This window comes from Stylophora pistillata, chromosome 12 (genome assembly GCF_964205215.1).
Source record: "Stylophora pistillata chromosome 12, jaStyPist1.2, whole genome shotgun sequence".
In the NCBI taxonomy this organism is placed as follows: domain Eukaryota; kingdom Metazoa; phylum Cnidaria; class Anthozoa; order Scleractinia; family Pocilloporidae; genus Stylophora; species Stylophora pistillata.
Genome location: NC_142530.1, coordinates 2,438,263 through 2,456,743, shown reverse-complemented (window position 1 = coordinate 2,456,743; position 18,481 = coordinate 2,438,263). Strand labels below are relative to the sequence as shown.

General features: G+C 39.5%; 2 protein-coding genes and 2 non-coding genes across 6 annotated transcripts; 3 read left to right on the top strand and 1 right to left on the bottom strand.

Moving 5' to 3' along the window:
* Positions 1-338: 338 nt before the first annotated feature.
* LOC111323476 (uncharacterized) lies at positions 339-8,681 on the bottom strand. Of its 2 annotated transcripts, XM_022926834.2 has the most exons (4): positions 8,350-8,681; positions 8,200-8,276; positions 2,540-6,723; positions 339-1,875 (listed from the first exon to the last, which is right to left on the bottom strand). In XM_022926834.2, the coding sequence occupies exons 3-4, from the start codon at positions 6,644-6,646 to the stop codon at positions 1,063-1,065; spliced, it is 4,920 nt and encodes a 1,639-aa protein (XP_022782569.2). In that variant the 5' UTR covers positions 6,647-6,723; positions 8,200-8,276; positions 8,350-8,681; the 3' UTR covers positions 339-1,062. The 2 variants fall into 2 exon arrangements, with proteins under 2 accessions (XP_022782569.2, XP_022782570.2); XM_022926835.2 differs by lacking the exon at positions 8,200-8,276.
* Positions 8,682-9,323: 642 nt separating this feature from the next.
* LOC111323499 (uncharacterized) lies at positions 9,324-16,362 on the top strand. 2 transcript variants are annotated; one of them, XM_022926871.2, is made up of 9 exons: positions 9,324-9,939; positions 11,130-11,248; positions 11,598-11,803; positions 12,399-12,496; positions 13,204-13,271; positions 13,552-13,706; positions 14,383-14,455; positions 14,619-14,740; positions 16,181-16,319. In XM_022926871.2, exons 1-8 carry the CDS (start codon positions 9,475-9,477, stop codon positions 14,731-14,733), a joined length of 1,299 nt encoding a protein of 432 aa, XP_022782606.1. In that variant the 5' UTR covers positions 9,324-9,474; the 3' UTR covers positions 14,734-14,740; positions 16,181-16,319. The 2 variants fall into 2 exon arrangements, with proteins under 2 accessions (XP_022782606.1, XP_088597607.1); XM_088741481.1 differs by lacking the exon at positions 14,619-14,740 and having other exon boundaries at positions 16,181-16,362.
* Positions 16,363-17,949: 1,587 nt separating this feature from the next.
* Positions 17,950-18,023, top strand: Trnai-aau (transfer RNA isoleucine (anticodon AAU)). Its single transcript has one exon. It is a non-coding gene; the product is annotated as a tRNA-Ile (tRNA).
* A 177-nt stretch (positions 18,024-18,200) lies between these two features.
* Trnai-aau (transfer RNA isoleucine (anticodon AAU)) lies at positions 18,201-18,274 on the top strand. Its single transcript has one exon. It is a non-coding gene; the product is annotated as a tRNA-Ile (tRNA).
* The last annotated feature ends 207 nt before the right edge of the window (positions 18,275-18,481 follow it).

Here is an 18,481-nt window from a genome sequence, read left to right as displayed (position 1 = left end):
TTGTTCAAAAAGCAACTGGTGGTCGACACGGAAACAAAACGGCGAGAACACACGCTTTTTTGAAAAAACATCTTGCGTGGCGCTCACGAGCGCGCGTTTTTATTTCTTTTGCTTTGCTTTAGATGAAATATTCAGGTTGTAAGGGTTTCGCACGAAGATTATCAGCTACATCTTTCAAACAATTTTCTACAACTTGGGAGGCAGTGCTCTCCTTGCTTTCGATCAAGGTGAGGCCCAAGGGCGAATTCCTCCCGAGTATGCGCTCACAGTCGGAGATACCCAAGGTGAAGGTACGGTGATAAACGAACACATACACACCTTCAAGGAAGCTGGCCGAGTTCGCAATAACAACAATCTTCATTTTATTTTATTCTTTATTCTCAAAATAAAAGTTACAGCTAGGCTGACCGACAGACAGAGAGCAAGTGCTAATCTAGGCGAACCAGTCTTCAAAATCTAAAAAAATGCGTTATTTAAAAATCCTAAATTACTGTACATTATTTTTCTCAGAAAAAAAAAATGTAAGTGATAAAATAAGAAATAGTAAGAACAGTCTACCATATTTGGACTACCGCTCCTACCAGCATAAATGTTTCTGCTGGTTAGGACACATACAGGCGAGCTATAGACATTTTTCGAATACTAGTGATGAGAATAAAGAAACACATTACTTTGGGGTTTTATTTATTGATCAAATACTACATTCTCTGAACTAAAATTATAAGAATTTTATGGTAAACAGTAAGGAGAACTAATAATTAGATCTCGGTGTGAGGGTCAAAAGTTCAATCCCCAAGGGAATTGAGATGACCTTTTGCCTCGTGATTTTAATACTTACTCCAGGAAGTCATCCGCTGTAAGTAATAAAGGATTATTTACTCCCTTGAAAGGAAAAAATTATTTCAACTCCCTTTGAAGGCGAAATTCGTTGCTTCGGTGACAGTCGCAGACGGGTCACAAACACTCGGATCATAAGGCGTGACTTACATGACACTTCTAAGTAAGGCTTCAAACATTCGTCACGCAAACGTCACGCATAAATTCTATCGCAAATTGCACAGTTTATTTCCACGTTAAAGTCTTCATACTTTCCAATGCTTTGTCGTACCTCAGTTTTTTTCCTTGAGCTGTCACGTACAGTTTCTCATCAATTTTCACGAGTCCCAGCTCACTAACAGCAACAGAAACGGGCCCTTTTTTCCCTTTAGGCTCGTATCCCTTATCAAATGTAATTTTAGTATCTGACAATGTGCCTTGGATATGTTTTGGCAGCGCAATCGAGGCTCCCCTAGCCATCTTTACTCCATTAGGGCCCACTTCCGTTATGGTCCCTTCAATGGGCCTTCGCAGGTAAACATGGAAACCACCTACCTCTTCAAGCCATACCCAGTTTTTCGTAATCGGTTTTGTAGGTAGAAGTTTGTCGAGAAGCTCGGCCCACTGTTCACCGAATTCGCCGACATTTTTCACATCGGCGAGTGCGCGTGATCGTTCACGGTCGGACTGCGCTCGGATTACTTCGGGATCTCGCGATTCAGGTTCGTAAAATGGCGGTTCTTCTGTATCAATATCTGGGTGAAGCTCAAATATGGGGACATTCAAGTGAGCCTGCGATATATCGACTCCGGTGGGAGTGTTAAACTTTCCAGTGAGGCTACCCTCCAAGACCGTCAGGCAGTGCAGCAAGCCAGGCCAGTCACATTTTTTGACGGCAGAACGCCACAGAGGAAGCTGAAGAATGAAGGAGAAGGAGAATGCAGAATAATGGATGTACTCTTCCAGCACGAGCAGCAGATTTGTGCCATTGCACTCCATGCTGTTGATATTCCATAGCTTCCAGTCCTCAGAATCTTGCCGCTCCACATATCGAGTGTCCTAGAGAAAAAACATGTTTTGGTTTTAACTTAGGATCAGTGGGAATTTTTTAACTGTTTTTCAATCTATTCTTCCTGACCTAGTTCACTGTTAATTTTGCACAGCACAAAAATCGACTGTCTTTAAATTCGACAAATATTTCGTATGCCGCACGGTCACTCTTAACGCGTCACGTGATCGAAAATGCCACCACTGAAACTAGAGATTATCAGGTGAATTCACCCAAATGATACTGTAAATTGCGACGGAAAAAAAAAACACAATCTTCTTTGAAAGTCGATTCAAGATGGGCGAGCGTTGTGCTGTTGTAAAAAGAAGAGAAGTACATCTTTGATAATTAAAGTTTACCGGAAAACACTGCGAGGCTAGGCATTCATTCCACTCAGAAAACGTTTTCAACGACAACACCTTTTCCCCGCTTGTTTCAAGAAATACATGATGGTTAATAAACAAAATATCTTCAGCTTGAAGTGATAATATACTTGTCTATTTGTCATTACACAAAACATATGTTTATTCTCAATTCCTCGAAGCTCACAGTTCACGTCGGGTGCATCAGAACAGATCATGTTCGCGGACAAATTTACGGGTTCATTTTTGCGGCGAATGGAGGCTATTTTTTTCGATATTGAATGTGACTTCTTTTAAAGCAAATCATTCTTACCATTTCTTCATCCGTGTAATAGGGTGGGGCATGCGTGCCTGATCCAATGAATTGCTTTCGTTCAGCTTCCAAGTTTAGTGCCGCATCTGTGAACGTAATAGTGACCGAGTCGTCCGAGGAAGACTGGCTCCCAGATGCAGACTCGTCTTTAGTCTCTGGGGGTAGTGCTAGGGGGGTTGGATCATCTCTCCCCTCGTCTATAGTCGCATCGTCTGTTATCCCTTCAGTATATGGAGGTGGAGGGACGGGAGGAACACCGTATGGTCCCATGATGTTGGGAAACAGATCATCATAAGTAGGGGGAGGGGGAAGGGAAGCTGAAATACTTGGTTCTGCTTCAGCTATCTGTCCTTCCTCTAGGGGAGGTGGAGGGAATGGAAGGGCTGGTACTTGGAGGTGTGCATAAACTGACGGGGAGACGGAGCGGTCAGCTTTCTGTGCTTCGTAAACGTTCTTCACCAGTCTTTTCCATTGGGCGCGGCCTTTCGTCCAAGAGTTTATCATATAGTTTTCCTGAACCAATTTTGTTTCCAACGACAGTAATTTTTGACGGAATGTTCTGCGCTGCTCTTCTACGGGAGTTCTCCTTCGATTTCTGAGGTAAATTGATGCAATGAGAGCGACGAGTATCACCAGAAGACAGCCACCGAGGAAAATAACAAGAGGTAGAAGAGAGTCGGGGTCGTTTCTTATTTTAGAAACAAGAGCTGCCACAGCTGCGAGGGCAGCACAAATAAAACTTACTGCGCGCCAGATGATCAACACCAAAGAATTTGACAGTTGAAACTTGAAAATCCTCCTGAATGTCAAAGTGAAAATAATCGCACCTAGATTCGCCACGAGTAGCAGGGACAACACGATCATATGATGTTCCGCAGCCAAAACGACCGCACCCACCATTAACGCTTTAACGAAATTAATGAATATGTTGTAGGCGGGAGAAAATTTCAAATCCTGGCCCGGGTGTTCTACATCGCCATATTTGGTCCCAAAAACGATTGCAGTGGACGAGTACCAAACCAATCCCAGGAGGCCTAGGAAGGCGATGGCCTTATGGCTTCCTTCCCAGCATTCCATGCTAGGTTCTTCGATAAGAACAACGGGTACGCAGTAATTTCCCCTCGAAATGTTCGCGATTACAGTCGCATTAAGCTCAGGGCAATCGTTGGTCTTGCAGGCTACAAAGGCAAGGAAACTCTCCACAATTGTTACAAACAGGGTGTTGGCGAAAAGAGACAAGAACAAAGTCCATCCCATGTGTCCTGCGCATGATCCCTTGGGTAGATGCTCTAGAACGCTCTCCAAGATTACGGGCGCGCCGCAGCAGAAAAACCACACTATGAATATAAAGAAAGTCAGCCACAGCTTCACATTAAAAGAAGCGAAGTTCAAAAGCAAATATTGAGAAGCAGTGCTAAGAGTGTCTGCGCCAGGCATCGGTAGATCACTTGTCACGAACACTAACGCTAACAGCTGTAATAACTCAACGATTTCAAATATGATCACGTGAATGTTTGTCCAGTTAAATCGTACGTAGTCGTAGGGCGTTGGTTCAATTAAAAGCGCGTCTGCTTGAACGTGCATTTGTCTGTTGGATGGATTTCTATGCTTGAGCAAAAGGACAACCATTATCACCAAAACCATCAACAAAATCACAGCGAATGCGCTGATTACGACTGTCAATGTGTCAGAGTCTATTCTCTGGCTGATGTAAAACGGTATGAGGAACGGAAAAGCCATGAAAATCACATACAAGACAGCCGTGACGAAATACGCGCAGTCCTTCGAAAACAAAAACTTCATGATGGTCAAAATTAAATCCGCAGGCATCAGGAGACCAAAGAGAAAAGCAGTGAAGACGAAGCGCACACTCTCCCAGCTAAGAAAAAAACGCATCAGCTGGACGAGGTCCTCTAAGATCATGGCTGGATATCTTTTGACCGTCTCACGAACAGCGCGCCAACTGTGTTTGAAAACAATGTCTCTTGTAATGTCGGTAATCAGGAAAGGCGCTCGATACAGGAACATCAAGACCAACACAATTCTACACATGGTCACGAGATCGCAAAAATATTCTTTACAAGAATTCAACACTGCGTTCCTCCGGTCATACCAACGCTGGCAGAGGTTCCTCAACAAGGCGGGCCCGCGGTAAATCAGAGCTAAATTCAACAGTATAAGCACCAAAAGGAAAAATTGTCCACTGGGAAGACATTCGATCAAAGTTTGCTGAGTCTCTCTGCGCGTGCGCGTCTTGAGCCCGCATTCCTCACTCCACAGCGGCACTTTAGGAATGGTGAACTTTTCAACGGCGCGATACTGCTCGGTCACGTGACTCTCATATCGCAACATCTCGTTTCTAAATTTTGCCAGGTTGTTATTGTGAGAGGAGAGATTGCGGCGGAGCAAAAAATTCATTTCACATTTGTACAAGCGCAGCAGCTTGTGTATCCGTTTTTTCTCCCACCATTTGACCATATCAATCAAATATCCGAATTCCTCATCGAGTTCGTATTTTCTCACTTTGTTTCGAATCCATTCCAATTCCTCCAAATAATCTCCATTGACAGTTCGAAGATTATTCCAGAGCTTTACCTCAGGTGAACGATTCTTTAAACAAGTAGAAAAGATACCTTCTAGTTCTCTCCGATTCTGGAAGCGCTTCTCTAGGATATCAGGTACCCACTGCATGTAGTGCTTCAGAATGCGATTTTTTTTATGTTCCTCGTCTTCCAGCAGATGGACCCAGCTTTGGATGGGCCTGAGGCAGAACAGAACCACAAACAATAGGACAAAGAAAATGTCCACAACCAACATGGCAGCCTCGTAGTAAACTGTCATTGCAAACTCCAGGAAGAAATTACCAGACTGGATAAGCTTGGACAGTAACTTAGGAAACCGCAAAATTGTAACAAATATGATAAGACAGAGAAATATGGCTGGTAAATCTATCAGCAAGAAAGCAATATTCTTACAAATGGACTTTCGAATTTTCCAGGATCGTTCCCTCTGGGGCTTCAAATAATACTTCTTGACATCACAAATTAAAGGGTATAATCTCCACAAGGTTACCATGACAACCAAACACAACAGAATACAGACAAAGTCGATAAGCAGCAATCCCATCTGACAGAAACAGTTTTTCCTGGTTTTCCATTGGTCACTTTCCCAGTTTCTGATAAAGTTGGGAACTCTCCATAAGGTAATGAACACAGTAAAGGCACATAAAATGCAGGGAATATCAACAAATATCAACAGAAATTGTTCACCGATGATTTTTCGCACCTCCCATTGTTTTTTCTCTGCATGGTAAAGCTTGTGCACCAAAAAAGGCAATCTCCATGTTATTATGGTTAAAACAAAAAGCAACAGGCAAAAAAAATCAACAAAAATAAATATAAATTCTGGAAAAACCTTAAATCTCCATAGATTCCATATTTTACCACTTATCCGGCACTCGTTCACATTTCTGACTAAAAATGGGGCTCGCCATGTCATCATAACCAGCATACCCATCAAAATGCAAGGAATATCGACCAAGAGTTGTAAAAATTGTTTAATACAAGTTTTTCTCCATCCAAAGTCTCTCCACTTGTAGTTCTTCTCTCGAAGTTTTTTGACAAAAATGCAACATCTCCATGAGAAGAAACAAATAATGGCCAAAGGAACACACAAGATGTCGCAGATGAGACGAAAGAAATTCTTTCCAATGATTGCATGGAGCTCAAATGCTTTCAGACCATATATTCCCCACTCTTTCCTTGTGAGATCTTTAAACTCAACATCTGCCTTGAATTCACGGACAAGTGGGATAAGAATTAATCCCCCAGTAAACAAGACCATAACCATGAACATGAGAATAAATGGTATGTCTACCAGAAAGAACAAAAAGTGGACAAAGCCCACATATCGCCATTCGGCCATTGAGTCCATGTGATAGAACTGCATCAACATAAAGGGTAGTCTCACAATGGTTAGACAAGCAAGGATGTTGAATATTAACCCAAACAAATCTGCAAAACGTTTGGCAATAAAGAGCACACAAACACCGAGGCTCCAACATACTTTCTGAACGATGAAAGCAATACAGTCCACGATTTCCGACATCTCAAGGAAGTAAATTCCACTGTCAGCTTTCAAATGGTTGTCAATATTTTTTAATGTAACTGAATATCATGGAGGCCCTGGTATGAAAAAAGAAAGATCACACATCAGTACAAAAGGAAATCTTAGAAATTGTAGTTGTGATTAGATGAAAGTTTATTAGCTGTGGTTGACAATGATTCTTAGAATATGAAGACCAATTTTAAGCTTTTCGTTTATGTTCACCTTTTTTATATCCAAAATACCACTGCACAATCAGAAATTATTGCATGGCGAGTTATTGTATATGGCAATGTTAACTTCAACTATAACTTCAAAAAATTTTAGCTCATTTGGTTAGAGCGCTGGACTGTTGTGCGGGAGGTTGAGGTTGATGGTTCAAGCCCCAGCCGGACCAACACTCGAGGTTTTAAAATAACCAAGGAGAATGCACTACCTTTCTATAATATCAAGAAATGGATAGACATTCTAGTCTTCTCGGATAAGGACGAATAAACCGTAGGTCCTGTCTCCTGCATCTATTAATTAGTTAATTTGGTTCTAAGGCAGGGGACGTTAACGAACTCACTCACGAGATTACTGTGATGTGGTCTGGCCTGTTTACTGGGAATTGGGGGGGGGGGGGCATCTTCAAATAAGTTTCCTTCGATTGTTTGTAAACTGCTGATGCAGTCCAGCCAAAGTCCCCCGAAAAGTGTTGTGATGAGCATTTGATCATATCCACATCTTAATTTGTGCAATATAAATATCAAATTATTATTATTATTAAGGGGTGTTGAAAAATCAAAATATTGGAGAGTTATAGTGTCACAAAGAATCTTATTTTCAAGATATATTGTAAGTTTTACCAAAGCTGGCTAATAATTATGTTTGAAGCAAAAAAAGCTTTGTAATGTTAGTGGTGTAAATGTGTTAATTTTTCTGCTTTATTACATAACAATGTAAGAATTAGAGTGTTTCTGGCAAGAAGCACCATTAGTAGTGTGAAGTACTGGAAAAAGCGTAACATCAAACACCAAACTCAAAGAATTAACCCTTAAACTCAAAGCAGTAATTAACGTGTAACTTCTCTCTGAAATATCCATACATTATCCAGCAAAGAGGTAATGAGAATACTCTTAACTTATCTGGTGGAAAATGTTATCTTCATCTAACACCAAATTCTCCTAAAATACTTACAAGGAAATGTGTAACAGCTAGAGATGAGAATTAACAACCAGATCTTGGGAGTTAAAGGGAAAAAGAACTTGGTTTCCGCGCCTTGCTGTGAAATTATCTTTGTTGGGGGTGTGGGACAAATTAACTGAAAGCTCACTTATTTCTATCTAACCACAGACTACGATCTTAAAACCTCTTAAGACGTTGCTCTGTTTCGTACTTCTTTCAAAGTATGAATAACTACGTGACTAATCAGAAGTGTCTACCACATCAAATTCTCAAGGACTATTCATGCATCGATCGAACCTTGCTTCAGTGCCAAACGAAAATCTTTGATTCAGTTCCTTCTTTCGAAATAAATCTTCAGCCGATTTGTAGCAAGATAGCAAGTGCTGTACCTCATAACATGTTCTAATCCTCATTCTTTTTTCCTTCGTGACATTTTTCTCGTTCTTTGTATGACACCTGCATCGACCTGCGACAAGCATCATGTTGATCAACAAAGGGTCTTCCAAGAGTTTCTGTTTAAATGTTACATATAAAATTACCTGAGTTCTCCCCTTTTTACCCAGCGATGCAGCACTGGCAAGTGTAAAGTAGAATTCTAACTCCAAAAACGACAGTCCAATGTAACAGTGATTGTGAAACAAACGGGAAAACTGGACACGGAAAATGGTAGTGGGCAGACGTACGTCAAGTCTTGATGGGACGCGCGTGTCGCTAGGTCATAACATGTTGTTAAATATGGTGCCGCTGACAAGTTATTTTTGCAGCTTTGGACGTTGTTAACTCGGGCAAAGCTGATCCCGGGCTTACAAGGGTCTCGGAGTCTCTCGAAGGGGCCCCGGAATCTTTCGAAGGGGCCTCGGAATCTCACAATTCTCGGAATTTACCGCTTGTTATCCCATAAGATGAGGGCCGCGGAGGATATATAAAACGACGCACACGCATCCAAAAGTCTTTACTGCCAATGAGGTGAAGGCTGTTTTCGCGCATGTCTCGCGCGTCAATCATAGCAGCCTGCGAGCAGATTTTCATTATCCCCGAAATCGCGCAGAATTCAAATAAAGCAGAATGAAAAATAAGGTTTCTCCTTGCTTCGAATGTAATATAAGGGAAAAGTGAAATTTTCCTCTAGAATCAAAAACGATAAAAGTTTCACAACTAAACATGACATGAGTAATAAATGACGAAACATGTTTTGGTGTTTCTTTGATAAGAATGATAAAAAATAAAAGGAAAGAAATCGGAATCGAAGAAAATTTCAGATACCAGCTGATCTTGCTTTGGTTTAAGTTTGCCCCATCATTTAAACAAAGAGGGTTTTTTAAGTGAAAATTTTAACCGGAAATACGCAAGCAAGGCACTTTTCCCAGCCGTTCCCAGCCCTCCCTACCGGAAATAGCGCCATTTTGTCGTAAATAGCTTTCGTCAGCTAATGAATTCGAAATGTGCTTGGGCAGCATACGTTGTATTATTGCTCAACAGTTTTGCATGCTCATACTTGAATAGTGGTGGAAAAGAAGAAATTTTTCAGACGTCAATATCCGCAGGTCATACCGGAAACGACATCTGTAACTCTCGAGAGAATCGACTGCCTCGCATTCGTGTTTATTCGCCATGTTGTTGTCACATGGATTGCCAGAGGGCTGTAATGGCTGCTCTTGACCCGAATGAAACGAAACAGTTTTAGAGCCGTGTTCGAGAGAACGTGGACCAAAATCTGCCAAATGGTTATGACCACGGACTTACCCTGCACTGGAAACATGGATCAAAACCAAACGAAAACTGATGCGCCCTTTTTGGGAAACAAGTTGGCGGCCGGTCCTGCCAGCTCACGAGCGGAACGCCAGTTTACCCGCGTTTTGCGATCGAAATCTTCGACGGCTGTGAAAAATAGCAACAGTAGTAGTGATACACAGAAAGAACAGCCTCAACCCAGCACTGATGTGCCCTTAAATAAGCCTCCAGAGCCAGAAATGGCTTGTGACGGCAGCAACCATAAAACGGACGCTTTTGGTCAAGTAACTCAGTTACGTCAGCTTTTGTTACTTCATTTGGAGCTTATTCAACAGCAACAAGAAGAATTGCAGAGGAAGGATCGAGAGATTAATCAACTAAAATTGGATAAGGAACAGGTACAAGCTCAGTTATGTTGTTATGTTTTTATAATTTTTAGTTTTATCGTCTCAATTATTTGCTCGCAAAAACACAGAATTGCATAAATTTTATTTTTGGAGAGGTCAGCGGCTTCCGTGCAGATTCAAACATGGCGCCCATAACAGGTCACGTGGAATAATTGATTCGTTGCGTTCGAAAGTTGGCACATGGCAAATGTTAATTATCTCTAAATTGATTTTTTTGTGTGAACAATTCGTTTCGTTTTCATGTTGTTTTGGGCTGAATGGCCCTCTCAGCAGTCCTAGTTAGGGAACATATGTAGAATTATCACTCCCTGCTCACTGAATCTTTTAAATTTCAATTTCAAACAATGCAAGTTTTCCATTAATTTTGCGTCCCTTCAACTCTGTAACTCTCAGGAGTGACGTAGACAGAATTTCACTATTCAGTATCAGTATAATATCAACCAGACAAGGAAAGAAAGGAAAATGTCAGCTAGGGGATTATTAGTTGATATAATACCAGAAACAAAATACCCATATAGGGTTCTGTCCTGGTGTACTGGTTCACAAGGGAATTACCATTGTTCTTTCTTTGTTTAGGAGTAATTGGTTAGCTGCTGTGTATTGTTTGGTCTTTTGTATCGGCTCTTGTGAACCAGTACACGAGGACAGAACCCCATATAGGTTAATTGCTTTCAATCATAAAAAGATTTACTCTTGACTGTTTTTCCTCAAATCCCATTAGTTTGTATGGCAGGGCATGTTTATAATGCATACTTTCCAAATTACACAGAAATAAGGTGCCAAGTGTTCTATACCAAGTATTAGTTTAAAATATGACACATGCACTCTGCTATATTCTCATACGAGACAGCTAATGTTTTATCAGGTCAAAGAGTTTTTCATTTTTTTAGGCTGATCATGAGTTAGGGTAGAAAATGACTTTTGGCAGAGGTTAGGAACTTAATGATTTGAGAACCTCGGTGGAAGTTGTAATCAGAGTACAGTCAACTCTGATGATGACTTCTGCTCAGAGTTTTCAAAACTTCAGTTGCTACTAATGACAACCAGTCATTCACAAGACTACCCTCACCTGATGATCCGACTATAATCAAATATTAGCCTGTGGTTGAAACCATTCGCTAGTTATTCATTTATTTTTGTGGTTTGATTATTACATTTGTTGTTAATGTTCTGTGTTATAGCTGGAGTCTCGCATGCATCGGTTGGAGAGAAGAATGGCAGTTAAGAAAAGGAGAGATGTCAATGAAGGTTATGAGGAAGCTCTGGAAGAAAAGGATGTGAAGCAAGTGACTCCTAAATGGTAATGTCTCTCAAAAATTAGTGTAGTGTTCTTGTAAATATAGGAATAAAGGAACAGCAGAGAATAAGTAAGTTCTCTAGAGATGGAATCAGTTCATGTGAAGGAGTACCAGAGTGAAGTCCTTAGTGCCTCTTGATACAACTTCAAATTCTCCTTGTGTTTTACGTGCAAATACAAGACAATTTGAAAGAAGAGTCTAGCTGAAGTCTATCAGAAGTCACAGGGGTAATGCTGATTTCTATCAAATGTTCAGGGTTTAGTCAGGTCTACATCAACATGCTGGTGAAGACATAAAATTTTAATCTTAATCATTTTTTTGAAGTGGCTTTTGTTTTGTTGTGTCTTTTAGCCGTCGTTTGTCAGTAGAACAAATGATGCGAGCCAAACGGGTCCCAGCCACTGCACCTGTGACCATGACTTCTCATATGTGCGAAGACCTTAGCTATGACACACACATAAGAACAGAAAAACTTTACCTGCATGGTTACTCAGCGGATCTTCCATACAAAGCTATTGAGAGTTCAGCCTCTGATAGAATTCAAAACCATGTACAAGGTAAACTGTAACAACTTGTTTTTGCACCCAGAACGAAAAATTTGATCCAGAATTCAATTACAGTCCAGGAACTTTCGATTAAGTCTGTTTACAGCACTTTATAATCTGAAAGCTCCTGCAGAGCAGGAAAAAGAAAAGGGGATCTTGTTTGGGACCTTTATTTTGCTCTGGGCTCTTATTTCACCTGTTCCCTGAATGATGTTATAAACATTTTACACCCTAACATCAGTATGCATATTCTCTATACTGTTCTCTATACATTTCCTAAGGTGCCGATAAGGAGAATTTGTTTAACAGTCAAAGAGTATTAAATCAATCTAGGATTACAGTGGTTTTGCTTTTCTATTCTCTGTCATTGGTCAAGGAACTTTGCACCACTATGATACCACCTTTTCAACTGATAAAGTGAAAAATTAAAGTTTATTACAATTTTATTACTTATGGTTTCTTCAAGTTCTTCCCTTTTTTTTTTTTGGACATAATATTGAATGGTAATTTTCAGAGAAGTACTTTTGAACACAAGGCCTGGCAGATCATTATCTATGTGATGTACCTTAGGGTCATTTTGGTGAAGAATGCTATCTTTGGTTTTCAGTTCCTACCTGGCAAATAAATGAAATTGCAGCAGTCAGAACAGGGAATTCAAAATCAGTAAAATCAGCAGGATCTTCATCATCAGCAGAGAACAATGAGGTATTTATTGCATGTGTATTAATATTTTTTTGGGCATGTTTAAGATTTACTATTTAATAGAGTATTTTATATTTTAGTGATATTTTCCTATGTCTACTTTAATCCAAACCCCAATATGTTATTGTGTTTTCTTTGCCTTATATGCTTACTGAAGGTTCTAGATACAAAAAAATATATTTACCTGATATAATATTTGTCAATCACAATTTTTCATTTCTTGTCTGTTTTTCACCTTGGGGTTAGGGTCTTTAGCCTTAAGATTTTATATGAACCTCTAAAAATGATTGCAAGCAAGTGTTGTGGTCAGCAGTATAGTGTGTCATTCTATTTCTGGTGACCATTTCTTTTATGTAAATTTAATCTGTGGATTGCAGTGAATTTGATCACTGCAATTAGCATATAGAATTGTTGATATCTGGCTTGTCAGATATATTGGCAATTTTATATAACCATAATCTGTGAAAATTGTAATCGCTGCACCAGGTGCACCTGGTGATTTTCACTGATCCCAGCGATCAATGTATAAAACCGCCAGGTGTGCTGCTGGCTTTAGGTCACCAGATGGCGACTGTAAAGAAAGATGAGTGTGCAGCCGGAATTTAGTTTACCGGCCAGAGGTTTTTCTCCACATTTTCAATGTAAGCAATGTTCTCGGTAAGTTCACTTTTGTTAACCTTAGTCAATTATTGATCTATTTTTCTTCTTAGAGTACTGACGATGATGTATTTACAAAAAGGCATATGAAACATGAACTTGAGGAGAGGAGAAGGAAAAGGTGATGGCTAAATGCATTTGAAATGATCTTCTCCTTCTTGCTGGTATTTATATCAGTCAAAAAAAGTTTGGGGAGAAGGGGGAATTGAATGTAAGAAGATTTCGTGTGAACAGGGATTCTTTGTACTTGTAATTTTATCATTCAACAAAATCCTCAATTGGCAGTGTTAAATTTCAAATGCTAGCGCAAAGAGTTGATATTTTCCTTTACCACAACACAACATTAAAAATAATTCTTGATGTTAGAGAATTAAATTCTATTTGTCTGTTCATGATTTAAGATGGGATATTCAACACATGCGTGCAATGCAAGCACATCAAAATCTTGAAAAGAAAAATAGAGATCGAGAAGAAGCTCGACTGAAAGGGAAAAGATCTGGATGTAAAGATGAGGACTGCAAAAATATTGAATCGTTCCTTCCACCTGCTGAAGATGGTATGAGGCTGCCAATACCTGTCTTTGGATGTTTGTTGTAATCATATACAAATAAAAACAATCAATTGCCCCAGCATCCTTGTAGAAAATTATGAAACAATTCACTCTTTCACTCCCAAGATATCATTTGGTAATTCTTGTTACTGTCTGCCATTATATTTTCATGAGATTTGTTTGGAGAGTTTGGTATTGGATCAACCTACAATCCTCCCTTGATTAAGATTTTTCCTGTTTTCTTGCTATTGTGTTGATGTTGTAAGGAGAAGTTCTGTCTTGGTCACTCTTTGGAGTTTAAGAGCTCATGGAAGTAGAACATGGTTTGATATTAACCTGCATAGTTTTCTTGATGGGAGTATTTTCATGTGGGCTTGCCAACAGAAAAAAAAAAGCCTGAGATAAACCAGAATTATATCCAAGGCTGAGTCTAATCCAACATTTTCTCTCTAAAACCTTTTCAGTATTCATATTCTCCATACTGTTCTCTATACATTTTAAAAGGTGTTGAGAAGTAGAATTTGTTTAACAGTCAAAAGCTTCTTTACTTGGGGATTGTTTCCTTTATTTTCATGACCTTTCTGTTGATGCAGTTGTGATATTGTAAGGAGAAGTGAGATGCTGGTCACTCTAACAACTCTAGGGGTTAAGAATAATAGTTGTTTTATTCTGCAACCTCTAGTGATGGCAGTTGAAGTTTCTGACACAGTTCCCGTAGTAGCCTTTGGGTTTCCTGTTCCCTTATTTCAAGAAAGGTAGGTGACCTGTGTAATACTATCATTGGTAAAGCTGTATGATTTAGAGAATTTGTGCAGCACAAGCTGCTAGTGAAGTGATAAAAATGAGTAATTATGTAAGGCAGTATTGTGAAAAGTTTTACATTGAAGTGAAGAGGATGAATGAATTTTTTGTCTACAGGGAATTTGAGATCCCATGGTTTAGTCTTGATAAGAGAGAACTCCTCGAAAGGAAAGGCAAAGTTAGACCTGGGAGAAGTAGAGGGAAACCTCGTGGCAGACGAAAGGGATATTAGGTGTTAGGTATATATACTTGTTGCCGTACTCTTGTTAGAGGTGTTAAAAGCAAGTTCTGTTAGATAGGGAATTATGAAGTATAGACATTTATCATTTTTTACAAAACTGTAGAACTTCTTATGCGCTAACTGGTTAAGAGCCAATGTCAAATTCAGCAAATACACTTGATGATGCCACATGTCTGTTCAGTAACAGATCACAGATGACATCAGCATGTTATGAGAACAATTATAACATAACCAAAGTGAAGTGTACACTCTGATTGGTCAATTCAGCGACCACCATTTGCCCATGGGTGTATGCTGCTGACATGAGCAAATGTAAAGACTAGTTTTCCACGCCCACTTGTTTTTTCTGATCATGTTGGATTTGTTAAATTAAAGAAGGCTCTTTTGCTACAATGTATCAATGTTATGTTAGAAAACAAATGGTAAACACCACAGTGTACACTATTGAGTTATAGATGCACTTGGGATGTTTGCTAAGCACTAGAGAGGCTAGAGTTGCTCTTGGTTATTGCCTCGTGCAACTCATACACTTCTTTCATGCTTAGCAACCTCCCATGTGCATCCATAACTAAATGGTGTACACTTGTGGTGTTTACCATTTGTTCAAAAAAAGTGGCTTGTGAAGTGGAGCTGAGTGTGTCACTGAAGCCCTTACTACAGTTTGATGATCTCTTTGAGGTATTTCTTAACACTCAAGACAAGATGGATTTGATTTGTTGTGAATGACGAAAAAGCAAACTGTTGTTAATGGCGATGTCAACTATGTGTCTGTCTCCAATAGATCTTAAGAACCAATCAGAATGCATGTAAAATTCAGCTTATCACATTAAAGGTTTTTTGTAAAGAATGAGAAAGATGGTAAGTTTTGTGCTTAGTAAAGAAATATAATAGAAAGATGTTTTTGTCTAGTCACTAGCATGGGACAAAAGAAAAATTGAGTCCCCATGAGGAATTGAATCTCAGACCTTTGGATTTCCACACTCTGACCAGATGAAAAACATCTTTGTATATTTCTTTACCAAGGTCAAAACTTACCATCTTTCTTATTCTTTACAAAAAACATGACGCTTTCAACATTGCCAATCCTATCAGTATGAAGAATGCATGTCAGATATGAACTTTGTAATGGGCGTTGCTCATCAGTCTCTGTGGCTCGATGGTAGAGCACTGGAGTGCGAAAATCCGAATTCCTCATAGGGACTCAGAATTTTTTCTTTGTCCTATGCTCGTGACTGGACGAAAAACATCTTTCCACATAAAAAGTTATAGACAAATTTTCCATCTTTGAATCAAATTATGATTCTCTCTAGCTTGTACAAAAACAACCAGGGCAGAACTGTTTGCTTGTGTTACCAAATAGCAGACAAAATAAACTTATAATATTTTCCAATATGACTGCTTTCTAAATAATACAAAAGCTTTTCTTTTAATCTTGCAGAGATAATATTAAACGTGATGGTGGAATCCAGGCTTAACAATTCGTGCAGAAATGGTTTTACTTTTGTTTTCCAGTTTTGCTGGAGATAATCTGGTACTCACAAAGAACAAGCACAGAAATTGTAGTAGTATTTTAATTTTTATAAACGGATTTATGCCAACAGTCTCAAAGGATCTGTGACATTGAATCTAAATACTGTTTACTTGGGAAATGTTCAGGTTGAAGTTAAAGCATATCAGTAGGTAGGTTAATCTGCTTACGATGGTGAAAAATCCCAAGCTATTACAAGATACTTTGCCAGTTTTTTGTTTAATTGGACCTATTGCAGGTATTCTTGCAAAATAACTTTGTTCTCACAGCTTCTTCATCTAACATTAATTTTTGTAAGTTAAGTTTGTGTTGTAGCAAAACAAATACTTTGGATTGTCTCTTGAACCCTGAAAAACTCCTGGCATTCTACAGAATCATTATTTCTTAAAATATTTGTTTGGTTTAAAATGGGTTGAAATAAACAGCTAGGAAAACAGGAAAGATATTGTACAGGCTGAAACGGAGTGAAGTCTATTTTGTCCAGTTTTCACAACTTTCAAACAGCATAGGTAGTACATGTAGAAGTGTACTTAAGGTGAAATTTAAAATATTTCATTGTTTAAAGCATCTGATTTGATTAAAGAAATAAAGTAAAATGGAAAACAGCAGTGTGATATCTGTAAATTTAGCTGTACCTGCTAACCTGGGGTGGGGGGAAGAGCTGCTCTCCAGCCCTCCCAACAAAGAATTGGGAAATTCTAAACCTTTCCAGGAGAAATGCTCTGATTATAGACCATAATGTTAAAGATAGGAGGTATAAATTTCACCACTTGAGGCAAACAGTGCAACTACCTTGAAGATACTTTGTTGGAATAGTAGGTGAAATATAATTAAGGCAGAAGTTGATTTTGCAGGTATGAACTTCTTCTATACAAGTTTGCAGAAATTTCCCGATGGACTTATCAGAATTTGCATTTTCCAAGCAGGAAGCTCTAAGGCAGAAGGAAGGGGGGAGGACTGGGGGTGTATTGGCTTCATAAGAATAAGGGCCAAAATGGAAGCCATTATATGTTAAGTATGAGGCACGATCCTCGCAGTAGATAGGGCTGTTTAAGCAATAGCGAAAATCAGACCTGAAAAAAATCAGGCCTGTACGGGATTCGAACCACTGACCTCTGCGATACTAGTGCAGCGCTCTTACCAATTGAGCTAACAAGCCAACTGGTAGCAGGCCGTTAAGTTCATTCGTAATAAACCCGTGAAAGTGATAAATCAGTACAATGAAATATATGAGGTTCATATATTTTGAACTGCGGTATTAGATACGTATGATGCACGATCCTCGCAATAGATAGCGCTATTTAAGCAATAGCGGAAATCAGACCTGAAAAAAATCAGGCCTGTACTGGATTCGAACCACTGACCTCTGCGATACTAGTGCAGCGCTGCACTAGTAAAAAAATCAGGCCTGTACGGGATTCCAACCACTGACCTCTGCGATACTAGTGCAGCGCTGCACTAGTATCGCAGAGGTCAGTGGTTCGAATCCCGTACAGGCCTTTTTTTTTTTTCAGGTCTGATTTTCCCTATTGCTTAAATAGCGCTATCTACTGCGAGGATCGTGCATCATACGTATCTAATACCGCAGTTCAAAATATATGAACCTCATATATTTCATTGTACTGATTTATCACTTTCACGGGTTTATTACGAATCAACTTAACGGCCTGCTCCCAGTTGGCTTGTTAGCTCAATTGGTAAGAGCGCTGCACTAATATCGCAGAGGTCAGTGGTTCGAATCCCGTACAGGCCTGACTTTTTTCAGGTCTGATTTTCGCTATTGCTTAAATATCGCTATCTACTGCGAGGATCGTGCATCATACGTATCTAATACCGCAGTTCAAAATATATGAACCTCATATATTTCATTGTACCGATTTATCACTTTCACGGGTTTATTACGAATCAACTTAACGGCCTGCTCCCAGTTGGCTTGTTAGCTCAATTGGTAAGAGCGCTGCACTAATATCGCAGAGGTCAGTGGTTCGAATCCCGTACAGGCCTGACTTTTTTCAGGTCTGATTTTCGCTATTGCTTAAATAGCGCTATCTACTGCGAGGATCGTGCATCATACGTATCTAATACCGCAGTTCAAAATATATGAACCTCATATATTTCATTGTACCGATTTATCACTTTCACGGGTTTATTACGAATGAACTTAACGGCCTGCTCCCAGTTGGCTTGTTAGCTCAATTGGTAGAGCGCTGC